Source organism: Photinus pyralis, unplaced genomic scaffold, assembly GCF_008802855.1.
Source record: "Photinus pyralis isolate 1611_PpyrPB1 unplaced genomic scaffold, Ppyr1.3 Ppyr1.4_LG1, whole genome shotgun sequence".
NCBI classification, from domain to species: domain Eukaryota; kingdom Metazoa; phylum Arthropoda; class Insecta; order Coleoptera; family Lampyridae; genus Photinus; species Photinus pyralis.
Window position 1 is genome coordinate 43,982,382 of NW_022170249.1, and position 14,082 is coordinate 43,996,463.

Genomic DNA, 14,082 nt, shown 5'->3' on the forward strand with positions numbered 1-14,082 from the left:
CTGATATATCTGCATGACATTATTTAATACCCTATATAGAGGCAATGTCCCGCTAATTCCAATTCAGAGGAATTGAACATTAGGTCACCTATTTGTAGGTTAATGTGTTCTCACATTTTTTTTGAAAAGCAAAGTTGTACAAAAATGCTACAAAGTTTTTTGAAGGGATAACGCTTCTGCTATTTATGAATATGCTTCCCGTGTACGGATTTTTACATCTTTGGTCCGACAGTCATTAAACAAGAGTAATTTTTGCGCCCCTTCTTGTCTGCGGCGTAAGCGACGGGTTACACCGCTTACGCCTAAAGCCGGCCCTGCTCCGGATGCGGCAGTTAAGGGAGAGAGCTCCGCCAAAGTAGCGCGACCCAGTTCAGTTGCGACGGAAGGGACCCAATCCCCCGCTATCAATCTCCAAGGTGCGTCGGGATTGCTACCGACGCCCACAGAGCGCGACGAAGGTGTCGACGAGCTTTTTGATGGATTTTCGCCAGGGAGTCGCGCTGGAAGCGTTCCTAGATATCGAGGATGCGTTTAGCAACACCAGACGCGCTCCTCCGAATTAAACGATTGGGACCAGTGGAAGGATTGAAGCAGTCTTGTACACGGGCGGATCTGAGAGGAAATCCTCAGGTTCGATCCCCTCCTCGCAAGAAGGGATGTGATCCGTAGTAAGACCAAAAAGTAATAGTCACCCTGTTCCTTTGTTCATGTGGTTTACATACGGGTCCCTAACGGGGAACGGACATGGGCATATTGGTGATCGAGCTAGAGCCGACATCACTTTCTCTTTTGGTCAGCATAGCACCGACTGAAATCTAAAAGTTCATTCATGTTTTATTTTTATCGCATATTCGAATAGGTGAATGAACGCTATTGTTCGCACTTTGTCCGTCTGTCCGTTTTTACCACTGCTAATCCTCCAGTTTAATCTTTTTCGTTGTGGTTTCGTTCTTATACGATGTAGCACAGCCCCGGAGACCAGAACGACAAACGATTTTTTGGATTAATCACTTCCTTCCCGAAAATGTTATGTACGTATGTTTACGTCTTTGTAATATCGGTAATAACATGCTATTGGAAAATGGAGTTTCAACCATTTATGTTTTGATATGATCATGCTCCAGCTAGATATCTGTATTACAATGTCATGTTCATCTTTATTTACAGAATTTTACAGGAAAAGCGTCTCTAACACGTTTATTCGTCACGTAATGACTGACTAAATTATCATTAACAATATCAACACTAAAGTCATGGTATTATAAACACTTTTCGTCAAATAAGACTTTTACAATATCTGGTTAAATTAAGAACTCTTTGAATTGTTATTTTATTGGTATTTTGATCAAAGGTACTTGCACTGCACATTCGTATAACTAAAAACTACATTTACCATATGCATGTAATCAGTTTGTTCGGGACACTTTACATATTAAAATACTATCGGCCGATATGGTAAATGACGCTGCCCAATTCTACGCTCTATGGGAAGGAATAGTGGTGGTTACGCATTGTCACTTGTACAAATGGAATTTACCTGTTACAAATGAAGAATGGCCATACGGAGAGATATGTCTTTGGACGCTGCGTAGATGAGGTACTGTAAAACTTCTATGGCGAATTACACTAGAAGGTAAAGAAAAGGTTTGAAGTTGTCCAAAGCCATTGGACGACGAAGAATATGAGAATGAACCTGGTTTCCTTATCGTTTGGGTGGTACGATGTTGCACATGCGTTGGAGATCTTATTGTGTGATGTTGTACAAAGTTTAGGGGTGTAGAATGACTATAACTATTTAATCTATATTGTATTGACACCGCATCATCCGGTTGATGTGTTGCCGAGGGTGCCTAAAAGAAGAATATCAAAACTCCTGTGCATGTGTTTAATTCAACCCACATTTCGAATAAGCTCCTCTGAAAACAAACAGAGTTAAAAGATAATTTACTGACGCACGGCACTTACGATTCAGGGGAGACTTCGCAAAAATTCCCTGTAATCAACGTACAATTATAATTTAATCCTTTTGTTAAATGTGCACTACGAACCAACAGTGAAGATGTGAGCAACACGCTGCTTAACAGTTGGGCCATGATGGTTTTGTCGGTACCGAAGATACAAAGTGCGCCAAATTACTCAAAGTACTCTGTATTTAAATTAGGTTTCGACGACGGAGGTGTAACACAATTATGCATGAAAAATGACTAATTTAACGCTCGAATTCCGAACAAGACGCAAAGTGCGTGGGGACAGCGTTATTAACATTTCGATATCAGCTTCGCGGTGCATAAGTGCTGCGAAATTTATATTTCTAATTATTCGTCACAAAAGCAGTGCAGAGGGTATTACTCGAATCTTGATGATTGATTATTACAAACAATCGTAATTATTCAATTTGACGCTTCAAATGATTAATGAGGTGAAAAACATTGATTAAGCAGCTGTACTAAAATTAACACCTTCAAAGGCGTTCCAACCTTGAAATTATGATTGTTAGAAGGAATAAAGGCAAAATACGACATGAAACTGTAACCACTACTACTTGAAGACTTCTTTGCCACACTCAAAGCAAACAAAGCTTTAAGGATAGACTCCTACATTTGGGGAACCGTATATCATAATGATCGTAAAATGTCATAAATACATGGAGTAATTTTGGTAAAAAGACACAAAATTGGAAAATGTATTAAATTGTTATTGTAATTTTAGGTTTTGTGTTTAATTGTAAATTTAATATTTATTTAAGTCATGTAAGTTTATTCGTTGAATATCATAAATTTTAGTGTTGTGTGGTAAATTACCTTTGCAGTGGCAATTTACTGAACTCGTGGGGTCCACAATCCCACTGTGATAATTTGCGGCTATCACCAAAAAAATAATGTACTTTACATTGATTTGTAGAACTTTGCGGCGTCTAACCAAAATAAAACAAATAGGTAGCGTAATAACAATTTACGACATTTAATTAACAAGAAATATATACATTGAGGTGAACAAAAAAGTGCTTACTGTTCAGCAGTTCGAAACCGACTCTGCTTCATTTAGGGATACTTGTCCCTGAAATCTTAAAACTACCGTTAGGCCTTGTCGAAATACCAAGAAGGTCTCTTCTAAATAAAATACTAGGAAATTCTCAACAACTAAAAGGTCTTTTGTGAAAATACTAAGAAATTCTCAACATTTAGAATAATAAGGGAATATTAATCGTAATTTCGACGTATTAGATAAAAATCTTATCTGGTCATATGTTTTGTAAAAGAGTTATCGAACAAATTAATTGCCTTCATTTACTAACAACGCCATGTGAGAGATAACGACGCGGTGTTTCGAGTCTCAGCGGAAAACTACGAGGTTGAACGGATCAGTGGAGGCGGCATGAGTACAAACAAGAAGAAAAAACGATACTGAATAGCTTAAGGCGGCTGTCTCGCCGTAATTCTGTTTGTGGGTGGATTAAAAGAAGTGTATGCAATGTTGCGTTATATTCATTACGAGCTGATTCGTCGATTCCGTTTGAAACTTACACATACGATTCCTTAGTTAAAAGGTCAGTCAGTTAACCTCATACACCAAGTCATTGAATTACCCAGTTTGTGTGTTAAACAAAAATGTTAAAGCTGTCAGCTTTATGTAAAGTGTTTGTTTTGTCGTGCACCGTTTTCCCATTGTCTGGACCTGTAAATTTGGATATTAATTTGACTTTATCTGTGAAATCGCTTGAATTGTTTTGTTTTTTTATTTGTCGGGTTGTGTTTATGATAAAAAAGGCGTTGTTAGCCTTAATTTTTTTCGTACAGGTTTGGTATTTGATTTTTTTACCATGCTGTGCCTTAGAATAAATTCTTGTTATTAATCAATTGTGTGTCAATTTGAGTCCCTATTGGAGATTCAGGTAAAGCTTAATTTTTACTATTCGATATTACAAATTTCTTTTAATCGGACCATTAATTGAAAATTGAAATTGAAAACTGTAGGAGTAGTGAAGACGTCGGATAGACGGACGGACAGAGAAAGTGACTGCAATAGCGCACCCAACTTCAGGTTTCTCACAGCGACGTCGGAAGTATGGGTCAGAGCTCAGTTTTTACACAAGGAGGGCCGCGCCCCCTCTAAGAATGAGTAGATAAATCATTCAAAAGCGACTAACACATCTTCTACTGCATGTGCATGCAGAAATTACAAAAAGTGTAGAAGTAGAGGATATATTGAAAGCCAGCAAAACTGCGGAAATGCGGAAAATTTTTGGATATATTAATTTTTTATACTTGCTTTTCTTTACAATGCTCAATAGTACAATAAATAGGAACACAATTTTTGTAACTTTTGTATGTTCAGTTCAGTCAAGTATCTCCGAGTTGCTCAGTTGCATATCACTAGACATCCTCCAACACTTTTTTAAAATTTTTTCAAAACTTTTCTTTCAAAAATACATTATTTGATTGATTAAATAAACAGGTTTCCGATATTCACTTCCGACGTCGCTGGATTCTCAGGATATTAAAATAATGAGTTTTTACTAAGAATTCAACAAAAAGGTAATGGACGGGCGATTGGACGCTATGGCTACTTTCTCGTTACTGAGAAAATTCGCTAAAAATCGAAATGTAGCTCAAGGTCAGTGTAATAGGTTGTTTTCAATTACAATTGATAGGTACGTGCACAACCTTCTAATGAATGTACCGCAATGCTCAATCATTTTAATCATTTTATCAGTATAGGTAGTGCTAATTAAACTGATAAGAAGTCGTAAACCTGCCCCACAGTTTTGTTCTGTTGCAATCAGTTTGCGATCTTATAGAAGAAAATAGTAATTGACACCGATCAACAAGTTTTTTTCTTTAATGCGAGAAGCTTACGATCAGTCTGTCTAAGAGTTTTTGGAAGAAAATGGTAGGTGGCAGATGCGTTAGTGGCATGGTTGCAAAAAATGCGTAAATATAGTAAACAAGCTCGTGGGTATGGTTATAGCTTGGCATTGCGTATTATATGGCGAAAGCTATTGAATTTCACGCAATTCGGTTCATAACTAACGGAGATCTCAAAAGCGTCTTCCCTATCTTTAGACCTACAGTGCCTTTTCACAAACTCCTTTTTACAAATTTAATAGAGAATCGACTCGTTTTTGAGATATCGTACCAACGGACAGACAGACAGACATCGCAAAGTTATGAACTCGCCACGAGCTCGTTAATAATGGATAAACCGTGAGAAATCTTCCCATTCTCATACCCCAAAATGCATCACAGTGACTTTCCCCTGCATTACAGTACGTACAAAGTATCTATCTTCGAGCTCTCGCATCAAAAGTATTAAACCTTAGCATTCACGAAAGTTAAATTGACAATTCTAATTAACCTTAACAAAATTACACATGGTGCAAAATATAGAGTCACGATACGCAATCGACATCCCACGTCGGTGTTGCTATACATTACTTCTTATATTTGGTTTTATATTGGATTTGTATAACGAAATAGGTCTGTTTTCCATCAAGAAAAATTTGGTGTGGTTACCATAGATACCACCACACTGCGCATGGGCGATTCTGCCAAAAAGCTTTTCAGCTCTTCCTTTTAAGTTTAAGAATATGGATGGATGGATGGAGATTTGGATCTAATCGTTTCAGTATGTGTCATTTTTTTACCCCAAATGCAATACCGCCCTTGGAAACGTACAGGTGGTAAAAAGTGAACATTCAGAAAGTAATTGGAGACGTCAATTTTAGGTTCAATAACAAACCAGCATTTCCTTTTCCTCTCAGCGCAGTCCGTAAATGTAATACTTTGGAAACTGAAAGCCAAAATTATAACCCAGTGTTATGAGCAAATCTGCACTGAAATAGAGCAAGGAAATTGATTAAATCTACTGCAAGGTCAATAATTTTGTCCATGATGGCACATTGCTATACATGTTCAAACAACCACTTCCGTGTTGATAATTGATACATAATGTACCTACTGAATCGGTTGGCGATCTATGACAACAATCCCGTAACGGAAATGTAAGTTCCTAGGTGACCTATAACAATTAGAACACGGAAGTTGGTCTTTTATGGTCTGTAAATTTGAATTGATTTTTTTTTCTGAGAGAAATTGGCGAGTATCGTGATGTGATTTGGCGTCAAATATCAGTTGAAATAACATTTATTTCACTTTCTTTCCCGCAACATAAACAGAAATGACATTGCGATCATCACCCACGTACACAAACTTCTGCAGTAATTCCAAAGGGGCACACTCTTGAAGGTAATCAGCCGGTCCCTCGTTAGGGTCCATATCGACAATCAACGCGTCAAAGTCTTTATCAACGTGAAAACTTCCAATCTTGTCAGACAAGGCTAATGCTGAAAGATAATTAATATGGATGTGTGCTAGAACCAATTGTAGCTTACCTTTGGCACCTCCTAGTGTAGCTAAGTAGAACGCATCGCAATAGTTTACTGGTTCGTAATTTTTGTTTGTAAACGAAAGGACTGCTGAAGATGTTATGGCATACCTCATCGCATTTATAACCGAACACGAACAGCCACCAGCTACATCTGGAAAACATTGATAGATGTAGGTCCATTTGAGCGATATTTACCAGTCCCCAGTCCCACTTTGACACCTCCGTTGATTATCGCTTTAACGTCACAAATGCCTGAACGTATATTGAGATTCGAATTTGGACAATGGGCAACTGCCGAACCTCGGTCGCGCAACAATTTTACATCCACATCTTTTACGTAAACGCAGTGTGCCAAAATCGTCTAAAATTGTCCAAATGTTAAGATACGAACTGGTCTTACTTCACTTACTTTATCTGTGAGTAACGCAGCTTCATCATATACCAGAGGGTAATCTTTGTGGAACTCCAATTTTACCAGCTCAATTTCATCCAGATTCTCGCATAGGTGAGTCTAAAACACATTGAAGCAATCACATCTGAGGACTACATTTTAGGTGTACTTGTATCGGCAAGTTGAATTCTTTCGCCATTTCTCCAAGGGCCTTTAAATCTTCCTTAGTTACGCTTACTGCAAATCGCGGTGTTATAATTGGTTTAACTAACTCGCTCTGGAAAAAAGAAATAATTTCTGCAACAGTCTACGGAAAAAAATTCTTACGTTTTTCTTCGACATTTCGTTAATAAATCGGCGTGTTTCACGCAGAGATTCTTCTGATGTTTCTATGTAATCGGCGGGACCGTTTTTTGTAAGGTTGACCTTACCAACAAGTGCTCTCTGCCCAAGCCGAATTGCCGAATCTGCCAAGATTAATGTTGAATCTGTGTAGATAGAACCAAAATAGGCAGCGGTCGTTGTACCGTAACTCAACGTTTTTTTCTAGAAAAAGGTATGTTGGTAATCGGTGCGTAAAGTGATTATTCGCCCTTACAACGACAGCGTCGTAACACCTCTTTGAAAATTGGGCATCCTTAAATTTCTTTTCCAGTGGATAGGTGTGATCCTTTAGCCACTGGAGTAGGGGCTTATTCATACCGACGCCAATATTCGGATATTGGCACGCATGGATGTGAGTGTCAATTAAACCGGGTATCAAAATTTGCGAATCGCTCAGGAGTGTTTTCCGTACATTTTCTGAAGTGAATCTATTTTGTAGTTCTGATGAGTGGCCGACGGCGATTATCTGCAAAAGTTAATCATTACTTATAGTTACAATTAAGAAATTTCAATGCACCTTGTTTCTTTGAACTGCAACGAAACCTTTCTGTATGACGGTCACAGTAAAAGGTTGATCACAGTGAATGATATTTCCAATAAATAAATCCACAATGGACTCCATATTTTAGTCGGTACGTTTCCGTGCTCTATTCATTTAAACTGGCGACAATTGCAGCATACTTAGACATTGTAGTAACTGCCTTATCTACGTAGATAGTAACCATAGGCGACGCTTTAGTAACGTACCATGTCATGATAATACTATCAATTCCGTTTATGATTTTTGGCCTATGTGTGGAGAAGCGATGTGAAGTGAATAAATGGTCCACCGGCTTCAGAGGGATCTGCAATTGATGTCACATCTCAAAATAAAGCCTTTTGTTAAATGATAATTGTTCGGGACACAATCAAATCCTATTTTCTTGGTATCATAGTTTTGAAAAGTAGGTAATGCAAAATTACGGCAAAGAAACAAAACCGACGTAATCATTAAGACACAGCTTGGCAATTAATTTTTGACCTTAGGTTTGATAAAAGTTAACCTCAAGACACGAAAAAACTGGGAATCTGTGAAATCTTGCGTCTACAAAACCGGCACTAAAAAAAGACCTGTAAGTAATACTGCTCTCAATAAACGGAATATTTGTCATGTGGTTAAAGACACCACCTCCTTCAGCAAATATATGGGAGATCTGGGAGAGTGAATGGTGCTCAAATTCTGTTCCATGCATGGCATGCTAGATTTCATAATTGTCTAAATATTGAATCACAAATTTCTCCATTTTTAGCTTCCTAGCTTGTGCTAGGTAGCTATTGCGATAGCCGTTTTTTGAACATTTCAAAATTTCATCAAATGTCGACGTTTTAGACCATTTTAAGCAACTTTTAAAGAATAAAATTTTTTTCCGTCTGTATGTACGTACGTACGTTTGTTGGCAATTTTCTGAGAAAACGGCTCGACGGATTTTGTTGAAATTTTGTATATATGTTTTAGGCATACCGAACAGAAAAATAACGGGCCGGATTTTTGAAAAAAAATTTTGGAGCGCCGTAACGGCATCGAACTTTTTTTTTCAAATAGCAACCTAAAATTTTTATTCTATTATTTGGAAGACCTTATTTTCCTGTGTACAACCTACAAAAAATTGGGCCGGGTTATATTATCAAAAAACGGAGAAAAAAATTGTCAGTCAAAAAATTGTGTTGCATATGTGCAAAACGCAACGATCTTGTTTCTGAAGCAATTTAAACGAAATTTCTATGGTAAGTCCCTTTAATAAAAGCAAACAAAATTCATGCGCAAAAATCGTGTTGCGCATGCGCAGAAATGCAATTTTCTTATTTATGGAACAATTAAAACGAAATTTGGATGGTAGGTCCTCCTAATAAAAGAAAACAAAATGCATGCGCAAAAAATCGAGTTGCGCATGTGCAACATCCAACTTTCTTATTTATGGAGCAATTTTAACGAAAATTGGATGGTAGGTCCCTCTAATAAAAGCAAACAAAATGCATGCGCAAAAATCGTGTTGCGCATGTGCAACATCCAACTTTCTTATTTATGGAGCAATTTTAACGAAAATTGGATGGTAGGTCCCTCTAATAAAAGCAAACAAAATGCATGCGCAAAAATCTGTTGCGCATGCGCAGAAATGCAACTTTCTTATTTATGGAACAATTTTAACGAAATTTAGATGGTAGGTCCTTTTAATAAAAGCTAACAAAATGCATGTGCAAAAAATAGTGTTGCGCATGTGCAACATCCAACTTTCTTATTTATGGAGCAATTTTAACGAAATTTGGATGGTAGGTCCCTGTAATAAAAGCAAACAAAATGCATGCGTAAAAATGCACCTGTTGACGTTTTAGATCATTTTAATAATAATATAATAAATAAGCAACTTTTAAAGAATAAATTTTTCCCGTCTGTAAGTGCGTACATATGTTGGCAATTTTTGGTTTCAGCTAGGAAGCTATTCTGTCAAGAATTTGACACCTGGTTTTGTATATCAACCATATGTATATTTTATGTTGTCGTACAGAAAATTAACTACTCTTTTCAAATATCATAAAAAACGTAGGCAATGCAGGTGAAAAACAAAAGGCCCTTCTGTGGTAACATGGAGGGTCTTCCTGAAGTTCAAAAACTTCGTAAGATGCAAAGGTCTGGGTCAAAAAATGGGGACATTGAGGATTCCATGCGGCAGATATACGTCCACCGTGGGTGAGGCTCTCGCATGTCTCCTGGAAACACTTTCAAGGCTATGGGGACTAGGTAACTTCGGACCCACCAATAGGAGCTACCGGGATCGGTGCAAGGTCGATCGACTGGAAAGTAGCTTAAAAGGGTGTTTACCGAGGGATCTCAGAGATGCCCCGTCAGCACGTTCAGCCCATTTAAGAGTACATGAGACCGGACGGGGATTCCCGGCTCTTCAGCAGAAGGGTCTGGAACCGCTGCTCTTGCATTTGTGGCACCTCTTTAGACTCCCTGGCTTTAAGGGTATATCCTCAAAAGCTGGAGAAAGGTAAGAGTTGTGTACCTACCTCGCCTGCCTGGGATTCACTGGAGCCATGAAAACCATGCCAACTTTCGCCATAGGGGCACTTCTGAGACTAAATCCTTTACATTTGGCTGTGGAGGCAGCTCGGAAGGCTTCCATATGGCTAAATGATTGGGACGAGTGGAAGGATCAAGGTGGCCTAGGGCGCGAGCGGATCTGATAGGAAACCTTCAGGTCCGATCACCTCCTCGCAAGAAGGGATGTGATCCGGGTTGTCTTACTAAGACCAAAGAGTTATAAAATCACTCTCCCAGACAGGGAACAGTGGTTGAACTCAAATCGTGTGTTCCTCAAACATGAGGCGCTCGGATGTTTACAATCGGGTCCCTAACAGAAAGAGGAACGGGCATGAGTATGTATGGTGATCGACCGACATCCGACATCGGCTTCTCCCTCATCTCCCTGATCAGCAGAGTTTCAGGCAGAGATGTTAGCCATCATGACCTGTGCACAGGAGAACCGTAGAGGCTACTTGCATATATCAATATGCAGTGAGTCAGGCAGCACTGAGAACCCCATCAGCAGCCAGGTTCCGATTGGCTAACACTTGATTATAGACGTAGAAGATTTGGCGAGTCTAATAGCGTAAACTTGATCTGATCGCCAAGGTAGTGGCGGGTTCCTCGTCAAGCCTACCTAGGAATTGCTCCATCCGATGTCAGAGCCAGGATTAAAAATTGGGTACCAGTCAATTCCAGGCTCACTGACAACAAGCAACCGAAATCGGGCAGTCCAAATCCTTTTTAAAAGGGCGCTTTTGCAAATATGGGTCTTATAACTCGCGGGGCACTGGATGGTCAAATATCACCTTGCGGAGGAGTCTACGTGTAGGTTCTGCGGCGAAACTACCAACCATGTGGTCTGTCACTGTGACGCCTTGATTAGACATCAGCTTCCTGTCAACAATTATCTGGAAGCGGGGAGGGTGAAATCACTTAGGCTAAACAGGGGCCTATCCTTTATTGAGAGGAACGGGCTCTGAACCTGGTTGCGAAAGAAAGGTGGTATGCACAATGGGCCTTAGCTGAGCCTAAATGCTGCCTGGCCGGGCTCCCCTTATTAATAGGTAGAATGGCTGTATTTAATAAATCTTTCCTTCTCTTCTGAGGTTTTTCTAATCATGGTAAAATCACAAAGATTAACCCAATTCACAAATAAGTTCGAATATGGAATCACAAAATTATAGACCAATTTCTATCTTAAATTCGACTTCGAAAATACTAAATCCCTTATTAAAAATTGCTTAATTGCCTTTTTTGAATCCCATAAATTTTTTAATAATTCACAACTTGGCAATAGGGTAAATAAATCAACAACCGCGACTTTACAAAGTATGCGACACTATATACCTTTAATCTGGTTGAGCATGACTTGCTGAAGGACAAGATTTACTCCTATGACGTTAGAGACGTTGCGCTAAATTTAATGCGATCCACTCGCACACAGTCATTAGTGATCGGTGGCAATATGTTGGAGTTCAGAAAATTTATTCCTGGGGGAAAATTATTGATGTGGCATCAAAATTAAAACCAATTGAGTATGGGGTACCCCAAGGATCTATTCTTGGCCCTATATTATTCATAATCTTTATTCATGACTTCTTTAACTGTTTTGACTCATCTTCAAGCGATATTATCGCATATTATGCAGATGATACATGTTAGTGGGGTATGTAATGAGGAAGAGTTAGAATATAATTTAAAAGGCGCTATCAACTCTTATTAATTGCAAATAACCGTTTAATCAATTTTCAAAAAACAAACATTCCTGTATATTAGAAAAATAGGGGTTTCGATATCTCTCCAATGACTTACAGTCATGTCAATTAGAAATGTATCACTCATACCTTCGTAGGGGTTAGTATAGACACCAAAGTTAATTACAAAAATCACATTGATGATATGAAGCCAAAGTTTCATTCTTCTATTTTCGAATTGTCTCGCTGTAAACATTTCAGTGACCATTTTGCAAATTTACTATTCCATATTTGAAAGTAAGGCATTTAATTATTGGGAACGCCACTAGTGATTAAATTTTCGGGATATTTAATATGCAAACAAGAACAATTCGAGTAATTTCGCTACAGAGACACTGAGGCAGGAATCCTGTAAATCTTATTTTAACAATTTCAGATTCCAACTGTCTACTCATTACTCATAACATGTATTGGAATGTGTATGTTTCGTTTTCAAAAACAAAAAATATCTAAATAGGTATAAGGCAACATGAAGATAAATACGCCCCCGCCATCTTGAACCCAGAAAAGCCTAACGGTGGCTCCAAACTGGAAATTTTGCAAGAAATTGAGGGGAGATTATGGCAAAATGAGCACATCTAAATATTTCATTAATTAATTTTAGATATCTTCTAAAACTGCTTCCATTTTGAACCAGGGCTCAACTTACGGAGTTCTTTTATAAGGTCGGCGAACAGATTAAAAATTCGAATAATTAATGTTTTACATGTATGTAATTGGATGAAGTAATTCGCTAAAAATAATTGATAAGCCAAAATCACAATTTTGAAATAGGGAAAACCATGCGACAATGATTATCATGGCAAGTGGAATACCCCAATATGAACGTGTGTTAATTCATTATCGATAAAATTAAAATTTCGTATATACACAAAGGTGCAGAGGTCTTCACCTTACAATATTTTGGAAAACCTAGGCATGTTTCTCTCATCAGTACATTAAATTTTTGGACACATTAACACTCCTACACATTCTTTTCACAGCGTGTTAATTTCGCATATTCACATTCCTTTTAATTTTAATAGAATAATAATTTTAACCCGGTTAAGATAAGGCTTATATTATGTAGGTGTAGAAAAATGCCTTATTTGTTTAAAATATACTTTTGAAATGTTTTTTTGCGAAAATGGTGATCGCGGAAATGAAGTGTTAATTAATGCTGCATTTTTGCAAATATCAGACATTCCCTTTATTACTTACTTATTAATCTAATATCATCATGGTCGTTGAGTGAAGGATTAGAATCAATGATCATAATTTCATGGAATGAAACTCTCGCGCCTTTGCTAACTTACACACTATACCAAACAATTGTTTTTGTTCTACCTGGTGTCACTGAACGCTTATTATAGTTACAAATGTGTGTATATTTAGTAATTTAGTAGACAACTGCTGTGCTATATAACTTAAAAAGCTAAATGGCGAATATTCCTTCTGGTAAATAAGCCCTAAGTCTACAAAAAATTGCACCACAAACCATTGTTTCCCAATATCAACAAAACTCTACCAATTGATAAACAAATGCAACAATCTTTCCTAATAATGTCGGAGGAAGACGCAATTAGAGACATAATTAGAATTAAAATTTTTTTAAAATTCCAACGTAATCGATTTTTTGTGTGAAATTACTTCTTTTCTTTCAATCACTTGAATTACTGGAATTTACGTAGATTAGCAACTGCTCTTGGGAAAACCGATATCCTTCGTTTCATTTTATAGCACCGTGTACAAGCTTGATTGCTACAACAATTTTATTAATCTTGAAATTAAGATAGGCAAACGTAAACAAAAATTGTTTTGATGATGTACGAATGAAAAGTCGTGGGCATGTGTGTAAAAGTGCAAGAAAAGCGCAAGGAAACCTAACTATGGCTATACTATGACTATGACTATGGCATTACCATACAGTGTATCAATTTGAATAATGTCCATCAGTGGGAATCTATCAGAAATTTAAACTGGGTGCGACAATGGATGAACAAAAATATCACACATGAGGGAACATCGCCCTTTAGGTCCCATAAACTACTCCAACAAATTTTTATATGGTTACCCACTGTGTGCTATACATTGTTTTTAAAGCGTGTTACAATTATCTT

The 14,082-nt window shown here is 37.8% G+C and overlaps 2 protein-coding genes across 2 annotated transcripts; both read right to left on the reverse strand.

Moving 5' to 3' along the window:
• Positions 1-1,169: 1,169 nt before the first annotated feature.
• On the reverse strand, positions 1,170-2,195 carry LOC116160272. The gene is made up of 5 exons (XM_031473444.1): positions 2,049-2,195; positions 1,966-1,993; positions 1,900-1,916; positions 1,538-1,850; positions 1,170-1,482 (listed from the first exon to the last, which is right to left on the reverse strand). The coding sequence occupies exons 1-5, from the start codon at positions 2,091-2,093 to the stop codon at positions 1,433-1,435; spliced, it is 453 nt and encodes a 150-aa protein (XP_031329304.1). The 5' UTR covers positions 2,094-2,195; the 3' UTR covers positions 1,170-1,432.
• A 3,932-nt stretch (positions 2,196-6,127) lies between these two features.
• Positions 6,128-8,004, reverse strand: LOC116160543 (guanine deaminase-like). Its single transcript, XM_031473766.1, has 8 exons — positions 7,680-8,004; positions 7,377-7,628; positions 7,106-7,324; positions 6,948-7,055; positions 6,797-6,898; positions 6,583-6,748; positions 6,392-6,538; positions 6,128-6,343 (listed from the first exon to the last, which is right to left on the reverse strand). The coding sequence occupies exons 1-8, from the start codon at positions 7,782-7,784 to the stop codon at positions 6,144-6,146; spliced, it is 1,299 nt and encodes a 432-aa protein (XP_031329626.1). The 5' UTR covers positions 7,785-8,004; the 3' UTR covers positions 6,128-6,143.
• Between the last annotated feature and the right edge of the window lie 6,078 nt (positions 8,005-14,082).